General features: G+C 40.8%; 1 protein-coding gene and 1 non-coding gene across 9 annotated transcripts in view; both read left to right on the forward strand.

Annotated features, from left to right (window-relative positions):
* Nucleotides 1–26,064, forward strand: part of cep104 (centrosomal protein 104) — a 254,609-nt gene that overhangs the window by 164,849 nt on the left and 63,696 nt on the right. For 7 of the 8 annotated variants that reach the window (XR_013578912.1, XR_013578913.1, XM_078558238.1 and 4 more), the window contains 3 exons: nucleotides 940–1,015; nucleotides 16,703–16,811; nucleotides 21,212–21,350. Coding sequence is in view for 5 of the 8 variants with exons in the window: in XM_078558238.1 (XP_078414364.1) it covers nucleotides 940–1,015; nucleotides 16,703–16,811; nucleotides 21,212–21,350 (324 nt within the window). In the remaining 3 variants the exon portion in view is untranslated. Of the gene's footprint in view, nucleotides 1–939; nucleotides 1,016–16,702; nucleotides 16,812–21,211; nucleotides 21,351–26,064 lie in introns of those variants that run through there. The other variant, XR_013578914.1, reaches the window with a different exon arrangement.
* LOC144691310 (small nucleolar RNA U109) lies at nucleotides 18,630–18,763 on the forward strand. The gene has a single exon (XR_013579104.1). It is a non-coding gene; the product is annotated as a small nucleolar RNA U109 (small nucleolar RNA).

Here is a 26,064-nt window from a genome sequence, read left to right on the forward strand (position 1 = left end):
GTAATCTATAATCTGAGTTTTTCAAGGATACTTGAGGATTAAATTGCATCCAGCTTTTCATGTATGTAATTTATTCACCAGGAGTTTGTACTTTTTGAAAAAATAAAGTATATGATATCCTGTGGGTGCATGTGGTCCTACATGACTGGATTAAGTATTTCACAGCTGTTTATGAAAGCTGATGTTGGTGAATTTTTGGATTCTCTTATTTATGCTATACCCTGGAACATAGAATGGTATAAATTTTTATAGGATGAGTATTTCTGCAATGTGTATTCAAACATTTTCTGTAGGTTTTAATTTTGCAGTAAATGGGTAGGCAACAATTGACAAAATTAAAAGCAACACTTCCAATTTACAGTATACCTTGGTTTTCTCTTGCATAATATCTTGGCCTCCGTTGCCTTATTACATCAGTTCTGTACAGCATTGTAGGGCATAAACTTGCCTCACAATTCATCACTTAATAAAATTAGAATATCAGTTGCATGGTCAAATTGAAGATGACCATTCCCCCAGAGCAAGGGAGACAAAATCAGCTATTTTACATACCTATTATAACTGTTCAAGTTATGTAGCGACTCGAGGGGCATGAGTGCACTCACAGAGAAAATAGAAGTATCTTGCCATCCTAAATCCTATGTTCCAATTGCTTGTTTCAGCTAGGAATCCTGTGACAGAATATCTAATAATTTCCTTCTTGATTTCAGTTAGTGTTACTATCAATCCTTACCCATAAAGGAACTAAATGCCAAAGTAAATGAGGTTCTACATAACTAACTATAATCTATGATAAGCTGTAATGTGCTTGTGCATCCATTAGTAAAAGTGAAGTTGAAGTAGCTTACATTGTCATATTTGAAATTAGTTTTAATCCAAATTGACTACTGAAAATATAATTTATTGTGGTTTACGAAAAATGTCTGGTTTTTTTCATAGATCGTGGAAACAAAGCTGCAGCCCCACAGCCTGAGGTGCGAGATGACCAGTCTTCAGTGGCGAATTATTTGGATAAGTAAGTCCACATTTTACTTTGCCTACAACCCATTTTCAACCAGACTTGTTTGCTCAGTTTTTCTAGTTCCATTTCTTCATCAACTCAAGCAGACTGAGTACCATTCTATATAGACACAAGGATCAGTTGGTAGCACCAGAGTGCCTATATTACCAATAAATAGAATTGAGAGTGGAGTTGTGCGGAATTTCAGATCAATGTTGCTGTTTAAAATTTAGTTGTTGTGCGCAGTCAGTTTTTTCAGTGTGGTCCCTTTAAACTGCAGCTGCTAACATCTGATATTTATCACTGAACAAGGCCTACTTGGTATCTTTCAGCTGGCTGCTGGGTACCTTGCCTCAGATCCCCATTCATTCATGGGCTGTTCTGTATTTAGATGTAAAAGTTCGGCAGGTTTATTCCAAGACTTTCAGTCTTAAGTTTAGGATGAGAGTGTGTGGAACATTTTACTCCGGATTGAAAGCAAACAGGTTTTGGAATCAGCTGGTTTGGAAAGATTGGGCTGTTCGTCTGCTGCCAGTCAATAATATTGGTAATGTGCCTGCATCACTATGAGCGTGAAGTCTGCCCTAAAGCCAGTTTTAATTCATAGTTTGGACAGATTATAGTGGTAAATGCAAGTCGTATTTCAGAATAGTTGTTATTTCTGGCTGAAGCTGTGAATGGGCTATTGTCTTAAACCAAAGGGAAATTGTCCTGGATTGAACAGACTTTTTTTTGTACAATATGGACAGAGAAATGGGTACCTTATTTTATGAAATGTTTTGTGCATTATTAATATACAGTGCATTGACAATAACTTGGTAGCTAGAATCCATTGAGCGTTTTGTTACCACTAATTTGGCAACTGCTTGTCTGAAGAAACGAAGAACATTATTCCTTTCCGAAAACAATAGAAATTTCATTTACTTGTTTTAAGTATATTGCATGCACGGTCAGATTTTAAGTCATCTGATCCACAAGACTGTATTACAGCTTTGTAATTACAATGTAATATCAGATGTTGCTGTTACTTATTTATTTGTGAGCTCATTTTTCCTGTTCTTTACCCCGCCCGCGTATACAGATGCGTGCGCATACTTTTCTTCCATTCCTCTCATTCTGAAACAAAGTTGTATTCCTGTCACTCTCTGGTACATTACCCAAATGATTGCTATTTATATGTAGGCTAGATGATGAATATAAGAATGACATTCACCTACAGGAGATCAATGTTAGCTGAAAAGCATGAGGAATGAGAACCCTCACAATTTGCCCCATGAAAAAGAAAGACTTGCATTTATATAGCACCTTTCACAATCACTGGATTTCTCAATGCTTTGCAGCCAATGAAGTCACTTGGTTTGGGAAGTGGGGCTGCTGAGTGAGTGGGTGTGGGAAAAGGGACTGATTACAATGTGTGTGGGGGGTTGGGTGGCTGGGGCGGAGAGGGCTTCACTAAATCTTCTGTCACCAGGGAATATGGAGAGCTTGGCTGAAACCCAAGTGAGTACATAAAATAAAATTTATACAAAGTGCTTTAAAAACACAGATTTTCATATGTGATACACTATTAAAGAGTGCTCTATAATATGTAAGCTTAATTATATGTTGAATGTTACTATGCTGTTTTATTGCTGTTTGGCTTTTGCTGGTGTCTGGGGTCCTGTTAATTGTCAAGAGTTTTTTTAATATATTCGTTCATGGAATGTGGGCCTTGCTGGCAATAGTTGCCCTTGAGAGGGTGGTGGTGAGTTAAAAAGGGGTGACATCGGAAAAAAGTTTATGAAGCACTGCCACAGTCCTTTGCTTCACTTCACGTTTACACAATCCAGCATGGTCATGTTCTGTAGTTAGCATGGACTTCATCCTGTATTACATGCACTAACTGCATTGAATGCTGAAATTCTGAGGTCACTTTGGTGATTTGATACAAATGCATTGGTCCAAAGCCTTGATGATAATAGAAGGTAAACAAAGGTAAAACAAATGTTTCTATTCACTTGAAGTTGAATAATTCCTCCCATTTGAAGTGGTCGAGGAGTATTTGTGTTTTGTTGCAGCTAAGGAAGTGGTATAATTACTTGATTCTTTGTCATAAAAGTTTTCAGAACTGCTAATTTGCCTTCAGCCACTATCACCTCCTGTGTCTTAACTGTTGGGTCAAATGTAACGCTCTGGACTGTTTGATCAGGCTTTCCCAACTCTTGTTGAATTCTATCTTTACTTAACATTTTGTGTGTCTGATCCGCTGCTTGCATTATTTTTTTTTATTCATGGGATGTGGGCATTGCTGGCTGGGCCGGCATTTACTGTTCATCCCTAATTGACCTTGAGAAGGTGGTGGTGAACTGCTGCAGTCCACGTGGTGTAGGTACATGCACAGTGCTGTTAGGGAGGAAGTCCCAGGGTCTTGACCCAGCAATAGTTAGGATGGTGAGTGGCTTGGAGTGGAACTTCCAGTTGGTGGTGTTCCATGTGCCTTCTGCACTTGTCGTTCTAGATGGTAGCGGTCGTGAATTTGGAAGGTGCTGCCTAAGGAGGCTTGGTGAATTCCTGCAGTGCATTTTGTAGATGGTACACACTGCTACCACTGTGTTTCAGTGGTGGAGGAGTGTATGTTCGTGGATGGGCATTGACATCTCTGGTAATTTTCTCCACTATTGTATAGTCTCCATTTTCATCCCTCCTTTCCCCCTCAAACCCCATGTAGCCTCCTGCCTTGATCTCTGCCATGACATACCACCAACCTGCAGTCTTAAATTCACAATCCATAGGCTCAATATGGTTGTCCTCTGACAGCTCTAACTGGACCAGCTCAAGTTGTACTTTTTCTCCCTATTCTAACCAAAACCAGTTACTACTCCAAAATACTCAACTCCTTAGACCTCACTCTAATCCATACCTGTGATTCATAATACAAAGAATCGTTGGACTTTTTGGATACAACACTGAGACCATCTCAATAGCTGCCACTGCCTCCTTGACCTCTTTTCCTGTCCCCAGACTTCCATCTCTCCCTCTACACTTCATTGAAGCATGCCTTCACCATTCTACTTCTGCAGTTTCTTCCCCACTTCCCTCAGCCATTCATCTTGTCCAAAAATGCTGCTGCTGCCTCAAAGCCCTTGCATCCTTACCCCTGACTTCTCAACATGTTTCTTTTCCTCATAATTGCTGACGTTACCAACCTGTCTCTCTTGTCCACCCTCCTCCTCCTTCAAATCTGCTCTACTCCTTAGAAAACACACCCCACACATTTCCGCACTCGTAAGCTATCACTGATCTCAAAACTCCTCCTTCCTTTCAGGACCCGGAACTTGTTGCTGCCTTGCAACTTAGTTTCCACCTTTCTTGTTACTCCTTAACTGAGTTCCTCCAAGCTGGTACTGATGCCAACTGAATAAAGTCACAAATAATGTCCAGCATGCTTTTAGCCATGGCTTTCTATTTCCTCATACTCCTCAATCTCTATGTGGCTTTCAAACTGTTGATCCCTCCATCTTCCTACCAACATCTTATCCCTGCAATCTAGCTCCAGGACACTGCAATGTTATGGTTCTGTTCTTAACCTGACTCAATACAGGTTGCTGCTAATTGTTATAAATAAATAAATAACCCCACAAATATGGGAAGAATTATGGTGTACCCCGGAATTCATCACTGGCCTGTGCTGTTAATCATCTACATGCTTCCTCTTGGAGAATTTATCTACAGGCACAGGATCAAGTGCTACCTGTGTACTGATGATGCCCAGTTCTTTCTCCCACTTCCCTCTATTGACTTTGAGGTTGTTGTCATGTTGTCAAGTTTTCTGTCTGATAGCAAGATTTGGAAGCCTCTTCCAAATTAATGTTTTGCAAGATAAAAGGATTCCCTTTGATGCCTGGCAGCAGCTCCAGGCCTCTGCCTTCAGTTGCATAAACCTCCCTGAATGCCATTTTAAGCTTGAGTTCAGACGTGCTGAGCTTGGTGAGTTGCCTCCTACCACTTATGTTGTATTGCCTACTGTTGCCCACTATTTTGTTAAGCCCTCGTCTATGCCTTTTCGTCTTGAGGCTTGTCTATTCGAATATCCCACAATCTGGTCTGCCCCTATCAATCTTACATAGGTTTTAGCTCCTTTGAACTGGCGCAGCCAGCGTCCTCACCCACGCCACATTCTGTATCTCCATTATCTCCATCCTCGCATGTACCAAGGAAAAACACCTCTCCAAGCTCCAATGGCTCCCAATGTCCCAGCATGTTGAGTTCAAAATTGACCCTTAATTTCAAATCATTGCACTCCCTTGCCCAACTATAACATCATAATTTGCCTCTGCCCTACGTTGCTGCATGCCTGGACCTTCTGCTACCTGGCTTTTCTTTTGTTTTCTCTGTTCTGTCTTGTCACTACTCTCCATGCTTTCATAAGCTTCCTCAAAATCATCAAGCTAATTTTGTTAGTTCTCCATAATTTCCTCTCCTCTTTCTCTTGCTGCCTTGTTACAGATGAGCAGTGCTTTTTAAACGCAAGAAATTGTTAATTATCTATATCATTGGGGCCATGACAGTTGAATCTCCTGTGATCCCATGTAGTGACGATTAAATTGACATCAGATCATTAAAACATTTGTGTGTTGTGTGCGTAAACAATAGGACGATTGTTATTTTAATTGTCATGCCAAAAATTGGGAATGGTAACATGGTGGTAACGTTACTGGACAAGTAATCCAGAGGCCCGCACTAATGCAATGGAGACAGAAGTTCAAATTCTACCATGGCAGGTGAGGGAATGTAAATTCAATTAATAAATGCTAGTCTCATTAATAATGATCACGAAACTATTGGATTGTTGCAAAAACCCATCTGATTTCTGCGGGGGAAGAAATCTACTTCCATTACCTGGTCTGGCCGACATGTGGCTCCAGACCCACACAGTGTGATTAACTTGTAACAGCCCTCTGAAATGGCCTAGCAAGCCAATCAGTTGTATCAAACGCTACAGGAAAGACGAAGAATAGAACTAGACAGATCACCTGGCATTGACAAAGGCACACCCACAAGCTAATGAGGCAACAGCCTGACATAGAGATGCACTCGGAATCATTACAACCAATGTCCCAGACTCCATCATTACCATTCCTGATTATGTACTGTCCCACTGGCATCACAGTGTTATGCAGTCAGAGAGAGTTGCCCTGGGCATCCACAACATTGACCCTGACCCCAATGACGTCTCATGGCATCAGGTCAAACAAAGGCAAGGAAGCATCCTGCTGAATACCATCTACTGACTTCTCCCAGCTTACGAATCAGCACTCCTCCATGTTGAAAACCATTTGAAAGAAGCACTGAGGGCAACAAGACCACAGAATGTACTCTGTGTGGGACTTCAATGTCCATCAGAAAGAGTGGCTGGTGGCACCATTGCTGACCAAGCTGGCCGAGCCCTAAAGGATAAATCTGCCAGACTTGCCTGTGGCAGGTGATGAGAGAACCAACAAGAGGAAAATACCTACTTGACCTCATCCTCACCAATCTAATTTTAGCAGATATCTAACCATCGCCCCATGACGTTCAAAGGCATTACCATCATTGAATACCCCACTGTCAATATCTGGGGGTTACCATTGACCAGAAACTGAACTGGACTAGCCATATAAATACTGTGGCTACAAGAGCAGGTCAGAGGCTAGGAATCCTGCGACGAGTAACTCACCTCCTGACGCCCCAAAGCCTGTCCACCATCTACAAGTCACAAGTCAGGAGTGTGATGGAATACTCCCCACTTGCCTGGATAAGTGCAGCTCCCACAACACTCAAGAAGCTTGACACCATCCAGGACTAAGCAGCCTGCTTGATTGGCACCATATCCACAAACATTCACTCCCTCCACCACCGACACACAGTAGCAGCAGTGTGTACCATCTACAAGATGCACTGCAGGAATTCACCAAGGCTCCTTCGATAGCACCTTCCAAACCCACAACCACTACCACCTAGAAGAACAAGGGCAGCAGGTAGATGGGAATACCACCACCTGGAAGTTACCCTCCAAGGCGCTCACCATCCTGACTTGGAAATGTATCACCGTTCCTTCACTGTCACTGGGTTAAAATCCTGGAACTCCCTTCGTAACAGTACTGTGGGTGTACCTGCCACATGGACTGCAGCAGTTCAAGAAGGCAGCTCACCACCACTTTCTCAAGGGCAACTAAGGATGGGCAATAATTGCTGATCCAGCCACCGAAACTCTCACCCCGTGAATGAATTTAAAATAAAGATGTATCTGCTAGTGACAGCATTGACAGGAGTGACCACTGCACTTGTACAGCATTGAGGATACCTTCATTCCAGCTGATTGGCAGTACCACTGTGCTAAATGGGATAGATTCAAAACACATCTAAAGTCTCAAAACTGGGCATGCATGAGGTGGTGTGGGCCATCGGCAGCAGAATTGTATTCTACAACAATCTACCACCTCAGCCTGGCACATCCTTCACTCTTCCATTATCGTCAAGCCAGAGGACCAATCCTGTTTCAATAAGGAATGCAGGGGAGCATACCAGGAGCAGCACCAGGCATACCTAAAATGAGGTGCCAACCTGGTGAAGCTACAACACAAAACTACATACATGCTGAACAGTGCAATAGACAGAGCTAAGTGGCCCCACAGTCAACAGATCAGATCAAAGCTCTGCAGTCCCGCCACGTCCATTTGTGAATGATGATGAAATATTAAACAACTAATTGGGGGAGGAGGCACAAAAATATCCTCCTCCTCAATGATGGGAGAACCCAGTATGAGTGCAAAAGACAAGGCTGAAGCCACCTTCCGCCTGAAGTGACAAGTGAATGATCCATCTCGGCCTCCTTCTGAGGTGCCCACTGTCACAGACACCCATCTTCAAACAAGTTGATTCACTCCATGTAATGTCAAGAAACATCTGAAGGCACTGCATACAGCAAAGGCTATGGCACTGACAACACCCAGCAGTAGCACTGAAGACTTGTGCTCCAGAATTAGTCATTCCCTTGGCCAAGCTGCTGCAGTACAGCCACAACACAGGCATCTGGCTGACAATGTGGACAATTGCCCAAGGGTGCCCTGCCCTCAAAGTAGGGTAAATCCAATCTGGCCAATTGTTGCCCCATTGGTCTACTTTCAGTCATCAGCAAAGTGATAGAAGGTGTTGTCAACAGTTCTGTCAAGTGGCACTTACTGACAACCTACTCACCGATGCTCAGTTTGGGTTCCACCACTTGGCTCCACTCAATATAGCCATGGTCCGAACATGGACAAAGAGCTGAATTCCAACTGTGAGGTGAGAGTGATTGCACTTGACTGCATTTGATTGTATGGCATTAAGGAGTCCTTGCAAAATTAAAGTCAATGGAAATCATGGGGAAAACACGCCACTGATTTGAGTCATACCCTAGCACAAAGGCATTTGTTTGGGGTTGTTGGACAACCATTTCAACCCCTGGACATCATCACTGCAGGAGTTCCTCAGGGTAGTGTCGGTGGCCCAACCATCTTCAGCTGCTTCATCAATGACCTTTTCTCCAATGTAAGGTCAGAAGTGGGGATGCTCGCTGATTATTGTACATTGTTTATTACAATTTGTGATTCCTCAGATACTGAAACAGTCCATGCCCACATGTCGCAAGACCTGGGCAACATTCGGGCTTGTGCTGACAACTGGTAGGTGACATTTGCATCACACAAGTCCCAAGCCATGACCATCGCTAACAAGAGAGAATATAACCATGTCTATTTGACATTCACAGCATTATCATTGCTGAATCTCCCGCCTTCAATATCCTGGGGTTACCATTGATTAGAAACTTAACTAGACCAGCCATATAAATACTGTAGCAGCAAGAGTAAGTCAGAGGCTGGAAATCCTGCGCCGAGTAACTAATCTCCTGACTCCTGTTACAAGGATGTGCTTTTTAAAGGCACAATTTCTAATTTTCTTTTACTGGTTGCATTTTTAAAAATTAGAACCGTCTAAGAGACTACAAGGAAACTGCCCAGGCTGCTTCAATACACAGGATTTTGCATTCCACAATGAAAAAAAAACACTCAACCCGCTGGGGAGCTTGGAAGACCCCATCCCCTGTTGGCTTCACACCATCCTGAGACTTCTTAAATGTTTGAAATGAGACATCAAAATGCAATTGCCTGTTCTGAAACAATAATATGCAATAATACAGTAGCAAAAGAAAATAATTGTAAATAACCTATTCACAAGTGCAACTATAACTATCTCCGAAATGAATTTGCAAGTAGGAGACTGTTGATATCTAGAAATGAATTCACAAATTGGCAGTGATATGTGGGGAAAATGGGTGAGTGGACTTATTTGCATTGCTGATAAAGTCAGCACAGACCTGATGTTTTGAATGGCCTCCTTCTGCGTTGGAAGTTTCAACAATTCTATTCTTCTGATGTCACAAATGCTCAATGCAACATCATTACTAGTCTAAATAATGTTTAAACCCAGAGGTAACATCTTAAAAGCCAAGAAGTAGAGAAAAATCTTCATTTTGACATATACTTCAGGTGCCTTACAGCCCACAAATCTGTTATAAGACCTTTGTTCATCATAGAAACAGGAGTAGGTCATTTAGGCCCTTGAGCCTGTTCCATCATTTGGTTAGATTGTGACTCCATTTACCCACCTCGGCTTGGTAGCCCATGTTACTGTTGGTTAATGAAAACCAGTTCATCTCTGTTTTGACATTTTCAAATGATCAAGGGTCAGCAGTTTTTGCCTGCCTGTTTGGCTTTGATTTCCCCCAATCCTCCTTACCTGCCTTTGAGGGAACCCCATCCTTCCATGGAGCTGCAGCTTCAGGACTGGCCATTGTCAGTGGTGGTGCTGTTGTGCTGGCAGCTCTCTGATTACATTCAGAATTCTTGGATGTGGCTGCTGTCCTTAACTGGATGGCAGTTTGGTGGCAGTCTCTTAATTCGCTGCCACCGGCAATATGCTGACCCAGGGTCATTGTGACCGAAAGAAAATTCAGCCCTATATCTCTCAGTTCGTGGGATCTTCACTGCCCTTTGACTTTGTACAAGCACTCTAGTTCTGTAATATACTTCATTTCTTTGGTTGACCAGGGTTGCTTAATTACATAAGTAGAACCTCTTTTGGGGGCGGTATTCAACCAAATACTATTTTGAACACCACCCTCTGATATCAGTTAGTAGTTTAGCCCAGTCTACTGTGGTCACTTTCTGCCTTATCCTTTCTAAGTCAGCCTTACCTAAACTTAAGTATATTGGTTTGTGATTTTGCCTCCTTTTCAAACTTATCCTTTTTTAAGGAAGGATGAAAATGCATTGGAGGCGGGTTGTCTTATGAGGATAGCTTGGACAGGCTGGGCTTGTTTCCACTGGAGTTTAGAAGAGTGAGGGGTGTGACTTGATTGAAGTATATAAGATTCTGAATGATCTTGACAAGGTGGACATGGAAAGGATGTTTCCTCTTGTGGGTGAGTCCAGAACTAGGGGGCACTGCTTTAAAATTAGGAGTCGCTATTTTATGACAGAGATGAGGAGAAATATTTTTCTGAGGGTTGTGCAACTTTGGAACACTGCCTCAGAAGGCAGAGGTCAATAGATTTTTGATAGGCAAGGCAGTCAAAGGTTACCGTGGGTCGTTGGGAATATAGAACTCGAAACACAAACAGATCAGCCATGATCTTTTTGAATGGCAGAGCAGGCTCGAGGGGCCGAATGGCCTACTTCTCCTATTTCGTATGTTCATAATAACGGCAGCAGACATGAACTAATAGCATTTCTTTGGAATATACAGCCAGCTTTTTTTAATGCTTTAAGGGCTCTTTACCAAGCAGGAGAGAGAGAATAAAAGAATGTCTGTACTATACACAGGCTGTTTGAAGCTGAAACAAAAACACAAAATGGTGGAAAAACTCAGCAGGTCTAGCAGTATCTGTGGAGAGAAACAGAGTTGATGTTTCGAGTCTGTATGACTCTTCTTCAGACCTGTGTGCTGTCTCTGCCACTCCCTCTCTCTTAGAAGTGCTGCCCAGCTTGCAAAGTAACCATCCTGAAGAGAAGTCTACTGGGAACCGTGACCTTTTTGGGATAAATATGGAAATCTGCTCCATACAACTGAAGTGAAGTGAAAGCCATGTAGTCCCAGAGGACGATAGGCTGGTTTCTCATTAGAGAGAGATGACTGGTGGTGAGTTTAACCAGAGGGTCACCACACCTCAGGCGAGGGGTGTCTGTGTGCCTGGCTGTGTGTGTCCAGATGAATGCATGTGACGTATGAATGGTGGTTGCGATTTTTTTTTTTACCTAGTGTTTTTTAAAAGTTCAGCAAATAGTTTCAAAAAACTGATCTTGTTCTTGGTTTAACCTAAGAAAATCTGTCTGACTAATTCTTTACAGCCTAAAATTGTAAATAGTGAGACTCTTACAGAATTGGCAAAGGGCATTCTCTCAATTCACAAAAAACGCTGTTAGGGTCAAACCTGGAGAGGGAGAGTAAGAGATTCATTTCACCCCTTCTCACATGGTCATAACACTCCCCAAAGCCTGTTCACTATCTACAAGGAACAAATCAGGAGTGTAATAGAATATTTTCCACTTGACTGCTTGATGAGTGCAGCTCCAACATCACTCAAGAAGCCTGACACATCCAAAGCAACCCACTTGATCGGCACCCCGTCCACCACCTTAAATATTGACTCCCTCCACCATCGGCATACAGTGGCAGCTGAGTATATCACCTACAAGGTGTACTGCAGCAACTTGCCGAGGCTTCTCCAGCAGCACCTTCCAAGCTGTGCCCTCTACCACTTAGAAGGACAAGGGCAGCAGATGCATGGGAACACCACCACCTGCAAGTTTCCCTCCCAAGTCGCACACCACCCTGACTTGGAGCTATACCTCTGATTCTTCATTGTCTCTGGATTAAATTCCTGGAGAAGAAATCTGAAGTTGGGAAAGCTCAAAAACTGACATATAGAAGCTCTGCAAGTTGACCTAAGTAGTTTTCTTCCAGTGCTATTTGGCACTAAATAAGAGTGAGTGTGTTTCACTTATAGAAAAGATAGTTGAAAGGTCATCTGCAGTATACCTATTTGGCAAAGTGACCTTGTACCTTTTTGTTTGTAGCCCTGTTCTTACTCACTCATTGACACAGTTATCATAAATATTCTGACATGTGTTGTATTGGAAAGGACAAAAGAGCTGTCTCTTATGCTGGAATACTATAGCCATTTATGCTATCGATTGGGATATGTTTCAAGTCAGTTCTTGAATCCATTATGTGCAGTTCATTAGGCTCTGGCACAAGAAACTATGTTTGATTTGTAGGTTTATTCAACTTTCATGTGGGAGGTGATCATTTTCTAGTTTCATTAATTAGGACACCATATTTACATGAACAAAAAATAATGGACAGTATTTACAATTATTGTACAAGAGGAAAGAAAATATATTCCGTTTATTTAGAAAAAGAAGCAAAAATACTTAGAGGTACAAGGAAACAAAAAGAAGGAAGCTTAGGATGCCTACAAGGACATCTGAGGGTAGCTTGTTTATAAAACAATATTGGAAGTAGAAAGAAACAGGCATTTCATAAGGCATCAGATTTTACAAGTATATTGACAGTAAAAGAAAGGTGAAATAATAGGTGGGTCTTTTAAGGATAAATTGGATAAAACTATTAGATAATTATGGTATTGTAGATAAAGTCAGTAGATTCTTCATTAATCCATTTTCACAAAGAAACAGCAGAAGGAACAAAATTAACAATAGTGTGAAGTGTGTCACTTGGGCTAGACAGAAAAGGACTTGGCAGTAATTAGGTATCAGATGTGGCTCAGTGATAGCATTTGTTTCTGAATCAGAAAATTGTGGGTTCACGTCCTACTTCAAAGACTTAGCACCGTTCCGACCAGGTGAGGAGGGGTCAAGTGGCTCCCCTCTTTGCCCTCCCCTTGTCTGACTGCAACAAGATTTTTTTTGCTTGAAAAGGACATAGTTGCCATTCAGTGACTACTTAACTGTGATCATAAAAGAACCAATAGGCCAGGTTTTCTTGAGTTTAACCAAGAAAGAGGTTTGCTTTATTGTTAGTAAAATAATAAAACACACACGCAAAGTTTTGTGCGCACAAATGCAGGTTACTGAGTGGGGAAGGATAGGTTGATTAGAGTCCACAAAAGTTAAAAGGAATTCACAAATCTGTAGTTTGGTGACATGGCTGACTTCAGACTGAATCTGATGGTCTTACTTCTTTCACTTGGTCATCTTTCACCGTTGAGGCGGTTTAAAACTGCAGGTGGGTGAGCTATTTGTTCTTCTGGATACACGACTGTGGAGTTGAGTTCTTTCTTTAAAAATCTCTGTCTACTGTGTGTGAAACAGCTAGCTTTACCTGTTACTCAAATTTTTTTGAGACACCTTGCCTTTCCAGGATAATCTGAGGTAGACTCAGCACTTTTCAGGCCCATTAGTGACGGCGTTAGGCCTGTTTCAGTTTGCGTGATATCCGGTGCGAAATGATCTGATTAGAGTAGCTATTATCCCTGAGGAATAATGGCTGAGATATCCAGGGATGGATAATGGGGAAAATGACAGGGATATCCAGCTGTTTCATATTGCTACTATGCAGTAGCAACACGAGTGATATTTGCCCCTAACAGATGCTGCCATCAAGCCAAAAAGACGTTCTGCCTATCACGCAAATGGGTAATGTGGTATATGAATTTCAGTGGCAGTGTGATAGGTATCTAGACTGTACGTTCCAAAGACTGGAGGATTGTATCAAGCAGCATGTCCTAGCCACTGTTCACAAAGGGCAAGGTACAGACCGTACACAACCAGCCCATGCCTGCAAAATTGAAAACAGTGTCCAACATTAGATGTGATTCCATGATATGATTATTTAACAAATGTGATCCACAGTGTGCTAAGAATTAAGCTGATAACCCATTTAAGATTGTCAATTGGGCTTGCAATGTGGCGCATTTGCGTGTACTGGAAGTTACATATATTAATACACAGGGCCCTGTTCTTTGCAGACAGAAAGAATATGTGCAGACATTGCACCTGTTTCGGCTAAACAAAATAAGTGACAGCCAATCGCTGTCTCATTCCTCAGGGACAATGCCTTGATCAATCAGGGTCAAGCTGCCTCGTTTAAATTTCAAAAAAAATGCTTGGCAGTTAACTGTCAGTCACCATCAATTGGTGCATCTCCATAAGAGCGTCTTTACCAATCATAGCCCACTTGACAACCAATCAGCACTCTCTTCTCATACAATTTAAATTGTTGTTTTCCAGTGGTATTGGTATTCTTACATAGTGTCCTAATGAGTGCAAGATGAAAAGCTTTGGTATGTCTCTTTTTCAATACTACTCAAGTTCTGTACTACCAAATGACTAGATGTGAACTTGGTACAATTTCCCAAAATGTATTTTAGCATTTACATCAGATTAATGCCTCCCTCTCGGTCTCTAAGAAAGCCTATTTAATATTTTTAAAATATTTGAAGAAAACCTAGACAAATTTTAAACGCTTTATTTAGATCAAGTGTATTTGTTCATTTTGTGTTTGAGAAAGAAAAGCAGATTATTGATTACACATTTCTAGCTTTAGCTAGTTTCTAATTATAAGTGCACTATAAACTTCAGAGTGTTAAAATGAGAGAAATTTGTGGCTTTTCAATTTTTATTTTTAAAAAAATCAATGGAATTTTGAGTGCAAGGTTATTGCTAGTGTTTTGTTGGTTAGAAAATGTAAATGTTACTGACATCTGTGCCTGGGTACAGGTAGGAAAACACATACTGCAAAATCACAGAATCCTGTCACAGTGCTGCAAACCTTCAGAATCCTCGATCCAATGCCGCCAACGTCCTGGATCAGCAGCCCCACGCAACCAAAATGAAGGACCGTGCCCAATGCATCTAAATGCCATTCCCATGCCCACACATTCCCACTTCCAAACTCCATGTGGTAAACCTTACACTCCATCTTGCTTTGTATTCCCAGCTTTAAAACTGGGCAAAGAATAAAAGTTAAATAAATATATAGTTAAAATAACACTCCTTTACAAGTTTCGCAGAATAATGAATTGTGTCAGTGAGCACGTTGCCCAAAGCACCAGGGGAGGCAATGGCATAGTGGTGTTTTCACTGGACTAGTATTCCAGAGACCCATGGTTTGAATCCCGCCATGGCAGATGGTGAAATTTGAATTTAATTTTAAAAAATCTGGAATTAAAAATTAAAGTTTTTATGATGACCATAAAACCATTGCTGATTGTCGTAAGAAACCCATCTAGTTCACTAATCTGCCATCCTTACCTAGTCTGGCCTACATGTGACTCCAGACCTACAGCAATGTAGCTGACTCTTAAATGCCCCCTGAACAAGGGCAATTAGGGTTGGGCAATAAATGCTGGCCTCGCCAGAGATGCCCATATCCCATGAATGAATAAATAAATTTTTAAAATCCGTTAGTGACAATCCATACAAATTAAATGGTCGTATTCAGTCATAATGAATGACCCTGATGTCTCTTTATTGATATTAAACAGCCTCTCTTTCTATACCGATTTTGGAATGCTGTTGGGGATATGCATTTGCACTGCAAGTACTATCCCGAGGCTTTTCTTTTTTTAATTTCCTGCCTGTGAAGATTTTGGCAAAAACAAAATATGAAAAAAGAACACTGCAAACGTACATGATCAGGATGCTGCCAGCTGAATAATAAACATGGATTTCCTTAAATCACTTGTACTGTGCACGTAATTGGTTCTGTAGACTTGGATAACAGCAGCATTTTTGGATTGATAGGGTCATGGTCTTATTTTGGCCAGTGCCTTTTGCAGAGAAGGAAGGACGGTTCAGGTGGTTTGGATACTAGATGTAAATGAGATTTGTACAATGTGTGCTGGTGCAGTCTCTTTTTTTAAGAACACTGTCTATACCAATTTGTAATTTCCAAAAAAAAGGACATGTACTATCAGAGCTTTTTGTCTTGCACTCATCAGGGCAGATTCACAAGAATATCAATTGTAAGGGGAACAACTATTTATACTGGATGAGAAGTGTGTACAGATTGGTTTGCAAGTTGACTTTGATTGGTAGAGGTGTTGCCATGGAGAATGCACCAGGAACCAACCTTTTGTTTAAATGCCCTGTCCGTTTCAGATAGATAGAGCATGTCCACACATTGCAGCTTTTTCAGCTCAACAAAAACTTGGGGGAATGGCAATGCCCTGAACAATCAGAGTTGACCTGCCTGTTTGATTCTGAACAAAATTGTTGCTCTCTTTACAATTGGTATTCTTGCGAATCTATTCTGATGAGTGCAAGACAAAAAGCTTCAATAACATGTCTCTTTTTCAGCAATATTGTTCTGTACTACCAAACAACAATTTGTAATTCATTTCCTTTTGAACTAGGTTTACTAGTTGGACTTAGGGTTCACCTTGTTTCAAATGTGCATTGCGTTTGCCTTGGCTTTGTACTGGTGCCCTCAAGTTAAAGTCTCAATCCTTAGGCATTGTCCTTCAACTGCATCTTCAGGCAAGCAATCAGTTCCCAGTGTCTCTATTGATCTAAATACGAGAAAATCCAGAGATCGGCCTGTAATAATTTAAATGGCAAAGTAATGGCTCTCTACTTTCACTTACGGACTAAGTTTGTGATATCTAATTCCCTCTTTCAGCTTATGCATATTCTGTGGAGAACGAGATGAAACGTTTACTGACGAAGGCTTGGACATCCATTACTGGAAGCACTGTCCAATGTTGAGACGTTGTGAGCATTGCAAACAGGTGTGTAGAATTCTTTGCAATTTTCACTTTTCTATCCAGGCACATCTGGCAGAACTTGCTGGTCAATAGTACTTGTAGAGTTTTTAAAGAATATATTCAGGTCCTAAATACAAACATGCCACTTGTATTAGTACACTGATCATTGAATGCATTCTTATGGTTCTACAGTTAAGTACCGTCCCTTGCAACTTCCTGGTTCACGTTTTCACTCACCCATGCTTTCAACTTTGTACATAGAATCATGCATTGCGTGAGCAATGTTTGTGCAACCGCTGTTTCTTCTTTCCCCGGGGAGTCAACAGCCATCAGAGCAGAGACCGGAATGGTTGCAACTGAAGTGCAGCCCGAACAAAAGGATTAACATGGAAATGTTTGAATTGCGCTGCAATAACGGCCTTGTTCATTTTGAAATCTTCACCAATGTATTACTCTGGAAGCTTCCCTGTCTGTCAGATACAGGTGCTGCACCACAATTTAGAGCAGAGTAACTGCCCAAACCAGTGCTCCCCTCGCAAGGCTGGAACCTATCTAATGGAAAAGCATGTTCGTTGTTTGCGATTTTGCTATTTGTGAAGTTTCGTAGGACGTAGCCCCAGCGAATGGCTGGACTTTACTGTATTTATGTGATCAATATTTAATTTCATTCTTCTCCTGAGCACTGAAACCCACTTTGCTAGTTTTTGAAAATTTTCTAATGAGTTTACATAGAAGATGTGTAGTTTTGTGCAAGTCTTGGTAGACAGCAGTAATATATAAATTTTGTCTTTCTTCTGGATTCTAACTAATTGTCAATATCCTGCTGTATATGCAAGCAGCCTCACATTTTGCCCTTCTAAGAGAACAGGTGTTCAAATAAATGGGTTTTGATCTACAATATACTTCATTTCAAAATCTGTTAGATGTTCATTCTTTATAAATATGTTCAATTTTTAATACTGTCCCTTATTTTGCTGAGACTTATGTTTTTATGTCTTGCATCAGTCATAGGTATGGAAGCTAAAATTTTCTAAATTGTAGCTGAAAGTCTTGACTGTAGACTGGAATTCAAACCTATACAAAGTTCCTTTTACAAACCCAGCTGCAGGTTATATAGATGACTCTTGTTCTGCAGCTGACCTTCGCTATTCTGAAAGATTTCTTTGTGGAAAGTTCTGTTGATTTTTTTTTAAACACTGGTATATTTAAGATTGCAATATGTACCATTCCTGCCTGTGGTATCATGGGTAAATGCATGATGCAGTACTGAGTGATACAGTTCACAAAGGTTCATCGTTTCAACCAAGAACTGTCATTAGCTGATCTTAGTTGGGACTACAATTAGCTTCAGTGTCTGAAGTCTAAAGCTGTAGGAAAAGACTATTGAATCCAAATGTTTCTCACTTTTGGGCTGATCTCAAACTCAAAGTTCAACTGAATTATTAAGAGGGAGAAAATTCACCTAGGGCTCAGTTACTGATCACCGAGTGACCCTTTTAGAAGGTATGCATATGTAAAAGTTAGGTGAAACCAGGACTAGACTTGGCTAATATCCTTCATCCTGGAAACCCCCAGGGGGTGAATCCATGTGGTTCTGTGAAAGATATTTAAAAGTTTGAGGTGTTACATCCCATAAGTCCATATTTCCATGATCTGAAAATTCAAAACAAATCCAGCTGAGTGGAATGAAAAGAAAAGAGAAACCTTAAAAGAGAGTATATGATGAACAAAATAAATGTGTGATTGGGGGAAAGAGAGACTCTATAGCAGTCAATATATTATTATACATTGTGTCAAATGGTATGAATTGAAATGCACGTTTATATCACGATGTTATTCATACTGAATGGAATTGATTTATGCTCCTTTTTCAATAAGGAGTATGATATTCCAGCAACGTGCTAGAGTGACTGAGGATAATAGGGCTGTTAGCCTCAAAAGAACAGGCTGAACGGTAGTATAAGTCTGCAACAAGATTAAGATAACTCAAAAGTGTAGAATTTGTAAGTTTTGGTTTTGTTCTCAGGCATCAAAAGTTCAAGTTGTTCCTATTTTTCAAAAGAAAATTCAGCAATAACTCATAATAAATGGAGAACAAAAAATTCTATTTCACAATAACATCGTGAAACCTGTCGATTTCATTTTTTCTAATCCTGCCTAACCATTTCTCTGTTTTACTTGAATTGAATTTAAAATTTGGCTGCTGAGAAGACATGCTAAAACATTTTTTTTAAACTTCAGATTGCAAACATTAGAACCTGAGCACAAAAATTGATAGGGCCTAGAAGTTTTTGAGCAAGTTAATTGGTTTACCATTGTTCTTTTAAACTTGAGTTCTCTTGATTGGCATCAGGATTGACAGGTTCCTGTTGGTAGTTTTCTGGTTTTTGGATATTTCCTACTACTTCAGTTCTGATCCTTTTTTTTGAGCCAATCATTAAAGCCTGCAATTTTTTAAAAGTGTAATGAGTGTGATGGAAAAAGTGTGACCAAAGTCCCACATCTGTACGAAAGCGCTTAAAACTTCCTAGCTCCAAGGATATTGATGTTGTGCCATCATTCTCTACAGCATTGCTCCCTCTGCTTCTGGCTGTATAATGAAGGGGCAAATTGATTAAGGTTCGCAGCTTCCATTCTCCTGCACCAGTCAAACACCCATTTTCTCCAATATAGTATAAAACTAATCCATGCTGTTGGACTCCTTCCCATTACTGCAGCATCTCAGAACTATCCAACTTGCCCCAACCAGATCATGGGACGCCCCTTCCTCCCCTCGCTTCAAGCATCTATTAACCCCAACATTTACCTTGTGCTACTTTCAGATCTCATAATCACTTCCACAGTGCTTCATCCCAGTATTTCAAACACCTCTTGGATTAGGTCAGTTTCCCACTCCCACCACTACTTCGAAGTGTTCCCTGCCTTCAGGCCACCCTCCCAGAATCTTATACCTCTATTGCAGAAAGCTAATCCCCAAGACATCATCAACACTCCAGTACATCCAGGCTGCAGGACCCCATTTAAATTGTTAATTCATTAATACCCCTCCCCAACCATCTTTCCCCCACTCCCTCTTTCTCTCCTCCACCCCAACTGAGCTCACTGATAAATGCCATGATTTGTCAGATCCATGTACCCAATGTTGTGTCATACCTAGCGACTTGGAACAGCAAATACCTTCCCATTTTTTTTTTTTCTTGCTTTTCCTAAGGCTTCACAAAACTCTAATGTTCTAGGTCAGAGGTACAAATGTTTTGGGGTCCTTCAGAAAATGCAATTAGAATAGGTTGATAATTCAAAAACAAAAATGTTCAGGGATTTTGGTGAATCCTGAAGCATTAAGGGACAAAACTATATGAGGAATCTGAGATTTGTTTGTTTAAAAGAGAGCAATGCACTTGATTTTCATTTTGTCATGTTTTTTAAGTTATTTGCCTTTTATCCTTTGGCCCACCCCTATTTTTTGGGGTAGGCAGCCAGTTTGTAGGCCTCCTCCGTGTAAGCTACAGCGAGGCTTTTAGACATGCACAGGAATAGGATTGGGTTTCTCTGATTAATGACTTGCCATGTAGTGAACCTTTGGCTTAAAATTTTTTACAGACCCACAAGGGCTGCTTGGTGTTTACTATTTTGAAGCTACAATAATTAGGTTACTGTCTACCTTAATCTGGGATATGGGTGTTCATTACTACTTTGAGACAGCTGAAGGACTTTCTGCAGGGAATATGGAACTAGCATTCACTGAGGTGATCTTTCCTACAGCCCTCTGCAGCATCCGTTTTTGAGCAAACAAAAGCTTTTCATAAATTATAAGAAGTTTTGAATCTGTTATCATGAGGCTGCCGATGTTTTTTGTGGAGCTGTAACTGTTCCTGGAATGTTTGGTCCAGTTGGTCAACTATTACCCTGGGATCCTGATGACATCATTGGTTTTGCCTGATATCAGTTTAAAAGTTGTAGTGATCCTCTATCTTGTTTTTGTGTGCACTGAGTTTATGTTCAAAATAATATACACCATAAATTTAGTTCAAAATGGGATTGTGGCACAAAATATTCCACCGTGTGCTTGTCTATCTTCCATAATTAGTGCTAGATGCCTCTATGTGGTTCAATGTAGCACTGATACGTTTTTTTTTTGGCAAACAAAATAATGATGACGAAGCTATCTGTCCTGATGTAGGTGTTGATTTTGATGTATGTGCACTTCACCCTTTCAGAATCCGTACATTTAATTTGAAACCTATGGAAACTACATTCCACTATTAAACAGAATAGTCATTTTTCAGCCTCGAGCATGAGTGTTTTATCACCCTCAATTAGAAACTGTAAATGCCACAAATATTACCTGTTTTCACATGGCAGTGAGACAGCATGGAGCCTTTTATTCCTCAACACAATTTCATATTTGTACTACTTCTGTCTAGGTGGTAGAAATAGCCACCCTTACAGAACACAGGCTGACCGAGTGTGACAAGAAAGACAGTTTTGGGAAATGTCATCGTTGTGGTGAAGCAGTAGCAAAAGAAGACCTGCAGGAACATGTAAAGATGAAGAGTTGCAATGGTAAGACAAAAGATATTGTAACCTAATCAAATCTAGTTTTGTTCGGTTTTTGTTCCTTCAAACGATTTAAAAATCAAAGTACGTTTGTTTCGCTTTTAAACTAAAATTGATAACATTAGTCTAGTCCGCACCACTTAAAACATTCAAGTTTAAAACGGGCAGTTGCTTATAGAATCATAGAATGGTCACAGCAAAGAAGGCGGCCATTTAGCCTGTCAAGTCCATGCTGGCTCTCTGCAAGAGCAATTTAGCTAGTTCCATCCCCGGTAGCACTGGAACTTCTTTCTTTTCACACAGATGCTTATCCAATTTCCTATTTAAAGTCGCAATTAAATCTGCCTCCATTAGACTCTGAGGCATAGAGTTCCAGATCCTAGCCTCCTGCTGCGTAAAAAAGATTTTACTCAAGTCGCTTTTGTTTCTATTGCCAGTCACCTTAAATCTATGTCCTATGCTTTTTGACCCTTCTGCCAATAGAAGCAGTTTCTCTCTATCTACTCTTGTCTTTTTCACATCCTTCCTAAAATTCACAGTATTCCACCGGTATTTTATAGAGGTGCATCATAACTTCATTGTTTTTGTACTCTATGCCTCTATTTATAAAACCTAGAACCCTTTCTAAACTATTTTAATAATACATCAGCTAAAGAGCAATTAAGGATGAGCAATAAATGCTGGCCTAGCCAGCGATGCCCACATCCCATAATTGAATAAAAATTAAGTAATAACCATTATCCATTTGCATTAATAACAATTTCAAAAGTTGCCAGTTATAGCACCTTAAGTGTTCCATGTATTTCAGGCAGAAACAGAAGTGCTTTTTTTTTTGGCTGGTCTAGAAGTATTTTTTATTCCATCTCAAACCGTACAAGAAAAGCAAAGAGCATCACTAGGTAGGGTCGGTCTTTGTTAATTTATATATGCTGTGCAAATTACAGCTGGTATTATCAGCACAATACTGAATCAGCCCAGAATAAGCTGTTCCTTTTAATTTAATATGGGCTAGATCTTATGCCAACAGCAGTGAATGATGAGACATTTGCTGCTGTTGTGCTTAGGACCATCAGAACTCCTGACCTGTGCATATGTGAGATAGTTGCCTGGAAAGTTTAAACTTCCAATGGGCTGGTTTGCACTGCCGGGACACTACAAGAATGTTGTGGACGCTGACCTCTGTGTTGGAGACTTGTGCTAGATCCTCGATACTTAATCAGATATTTATCCTAGTATTTTCCCAATGTTTAATTTCTGATGTAGGTCAATGATTAACAGTAGAATCCTACCCAACGCACTCCACCACCCCCCTCCCCGAACCTGACTAGCCCTCCCAACCACACTGCACCCTGATTACTCCCCCAACTGTCATCCTACCACTCACCCACCCAATCACTCACTTTGTATTTGCCATCTTGGTCTTTCTTATGGTTTTAGGAGCAGAAACTGTCATCACAGTTTTAATGTGAAGTTCCCTAACCAGTCCAATTCACTACTGGAGAGCAAATGTAACTCCAGGATTTCACCCTCAAACCTGATTCGGAGAAAAGATGTTATTATGTGCTCCATGGTTTGGCCAGGGTTTCTGCAGTCACAGCCAGGTACGGTTTTGTGTTGCGACACGTACGTATGAACATGTGAATTAGGAGCTGGAGTGGGCCATTCAGCCCCTCAAGGCTGCTCTGCCATTTAATAAGATCATAGCTGATCTGATTGTGGCCTCAACTCCACCCATTAGATAGCCACATCAACCATGTCCAGTCCATACCCTGTTGACAGTTGTCCACATGCCCTTGGGGAGATTGAAACCTGGTTGTTGAGATGTTGGGTTGGAGACAATGTGTTTATTTGGGAGGGCATTTTCTGTCCAAGCTTTCTTCCAGCTTTCAGCAGTGTTATGGAGTTAAGAGATGTTCAATTCGTATCCAGAAGGGGTTTTGTAGAGTCATGTGGCGAGTGAGGGTCTTGAAGGTCTCTGTGATGGGGAGGCCTAAGTTGTTGTTGATGCAAGTCACTTCTCTTTGTGTTGCTGTGTCCTGTTAAATGGAGGGAGGGGCGATATTTGAGAGGACTGGTAACCATTGAACTAGAGTTGGTCTCAGAATTCCAGAGATTATTCTCATTGCTGAATGAAGTTGTGTGTCAATGAGTTTGGTGTGACAACTTGAGGCCCATACAGTTGCACAGTACTCAGCTGTTGAGAAGACTAGAGCTATGGCAGAAGTGTGGAGGACGACAGTTTTTGCACCCCAGTTTGTGCTGGTGAGCTTACAGATGATGTTGGTCTTTGCCGCAATCTTTCGGAGGATGTGATGGTAAGTTAGGGAGCACACTTAAGATTAGATGAGAGTTTGGTCATACTGCACTTTCTCTCCACTGAAGGTGATATTTAGGGTGTTGTGCCTTGAGGTTTTCAAGGTGGAATGCAGACACGAGGGACTTGGCTGGGTTTGATTGCAGTCTCCACTTGTAGAAATATTCAGCCATTTTGAACAGTTCAGAGTTTAGCGTGGCTTCCATATCCTGGAAAGATTTTTGTCCATATTGTCAGGGCAGTACCGTCAGCGTGGATAAATTTTCGTGATGATGTGATGGGCGTGACACTTACAGATGTTAAAAAGCGTCGGTGCCAGGACACTGCCCAGTGGGAGACTGTTGGTCAGTGTTCTTGGAGTGCTGGTGTTGTCTTTATAGATAGACCTTTATCCTTATGTTGCACAGAAATGTCCACAGCAGCTGAAGTAACTTTTTAAAAAATCACTTAATTGCCCACTCATTCACCTAGTCACCCACTTGCATGCACTCGCATGCACGCACTCCACTTGCCCTGGCTAAAATCATCACTTCAAGATTAATAATGCCATCGGGTGATGCAGTTGCACATGGAGCCACTAGAGCATCTCTAACCATCTTGCTGCCTTTTTTCTATTAAATTATTGCTCCAGAATTAATAAGTTGAAATTTAATAAGTCTTCGTCATTTGTTTGATCTGTCTTAAAAATGCCTTTTGTATTTTGCTTCCATACTAGTATGTGCATAGATAATTTAGAGACTTCATTTGTAGAGCAGTTGGAATATAGAATCATTATACATGTGAATAGTTTGTCTGCATGTTGATTTGCTTTCTGGACAGCGACCAACAACCTGCTTTGATTTGTTATTGCCATAGAAACTGGACAGATTTATCGCTGTAGAAACCATAGACAGCCTATTGGGATGGGGAAAAAAAGCTACGGAAAGCAAACAATTAACATATTGTGCATAGGCTCATCAGTGGTCTGTTCAAGTCCTTTCAATTTATTCTGTATTGTAGCTTTTGGAGTTGACCTGATTTCATCTTGAAATGTATTAGTTACTGAAAAATCATCCCAGCTGGCTTAAACATTGTTGGGACCTCTGAGCATTTGCATTAGTTTTAAGTTTATGGATTCTCAACAATTCACACTTTCTTTGCTGTCAGAGTTGGAAAGTGCATGCGTCAATACTGCATTCATCTGTTTTTGCTAGATTTTATTTCCATGCCAAACTTGCTCAATAGTCAACATAATCAATTTGTTTCATTAACATTACTTTTTTATAGTGTTGTTGATGGAGAGCCATAACTATTATTTTATGTTCAGGTGGTTAAGCTCGATAATTGCTTCAGGAGAAGGGGAGTGTATGGCTATAATGTCTCCTTCCTAGTTGTGAATCAGGCATTAAGTCATCATATATTTAGTGGTCTGTTCTGGGTGACTGCAGTCATACACTGGAGAGATCTTAGTTTTTCATTTTGTGCATGAGGTATCCACATTGCCATGATTTGTGATGATGCTTTTCAAGGGTTGCCTAAGAGCTTTGCTGAGAATTGGATGTTTCATGAGGTATTTGTGACTTCTTGTGAACTCCATGTGACTTTACAACCCTTCCAAGGGTTGAAGTCGCATAGTTGAAAGTTAAACTTTTGGGCCGAAAAGGGCAGTGCATGACTACAAGCGCATGACTACAAGCTGTGTCGGAGGACATTGCTGAGGTCCTGGTGAATTTAAAGAAATTTGTTTTCCTCGTTTTGCTGGACTAATGGAGAGTTGTGGCATTGTGGCAAATAGACAGGGAAGTGACAACAAGGGTAACCAGGGTGTTAACATCGATTTGAGGTTTCCAAAGATGCACTGAATTGCTTTGTTCACTTGGGCCTCAACAAACACAGTGAATAACATCACAAAATGGTCCGAAAAGAACTACTTACCCATTGTGCAGTTCCAAACACTGAACGATCTGAAACACATCTGTTCTGATCTATCTGTTCTGATGAAGAGTCATACGGACTCGAAACATTAACTCTGTCATCCTCTCCACAGATGCTGTCAGACCTGCTGAGTTTTTCCAGCAATTTTTGTTTTTGTTTCAGATTTCCAGCATCGGCAGTATTTTGCTTTTATCTGGAATTCAGGTTGTTCCAGAAAGATAATGGAAGCAATTAGGGGAAGGAAATGCTCACAGAAAGAAATGGCTATGATATTGCACGAGTGACATGCTGCCAATGACGTTCTATATGTGGATGGCCTTGCTCTGCCAACGCAAGCAGCACCTTTTGGTTCATACTGGTGCACAGCATTCAGCTACAGAATTTTTTAAAAAGGGCAATTAACGTGAGCAATAAATTCTGGCCTTTATAATGACAAAAACACAATATGTAGTTCTATATTTTTTCTACTTCCCAGTCTAACCATTCCCTGGA

Source organism: Cetorhinus maximus, chromosome 15, assembly GCF_964194155.1.
Source record: "Cetorhinus maximus chromosome 15, sCetMax3.hap1.1, whole genome shotgun sequence".
Taxonomy (NCBI): Eukaryota; Metazoa; Chordata; class Chondrichthyes; order Lamniformes; family Cetorhinidae; genus Cetorhinus; species Cetorhinus maximus.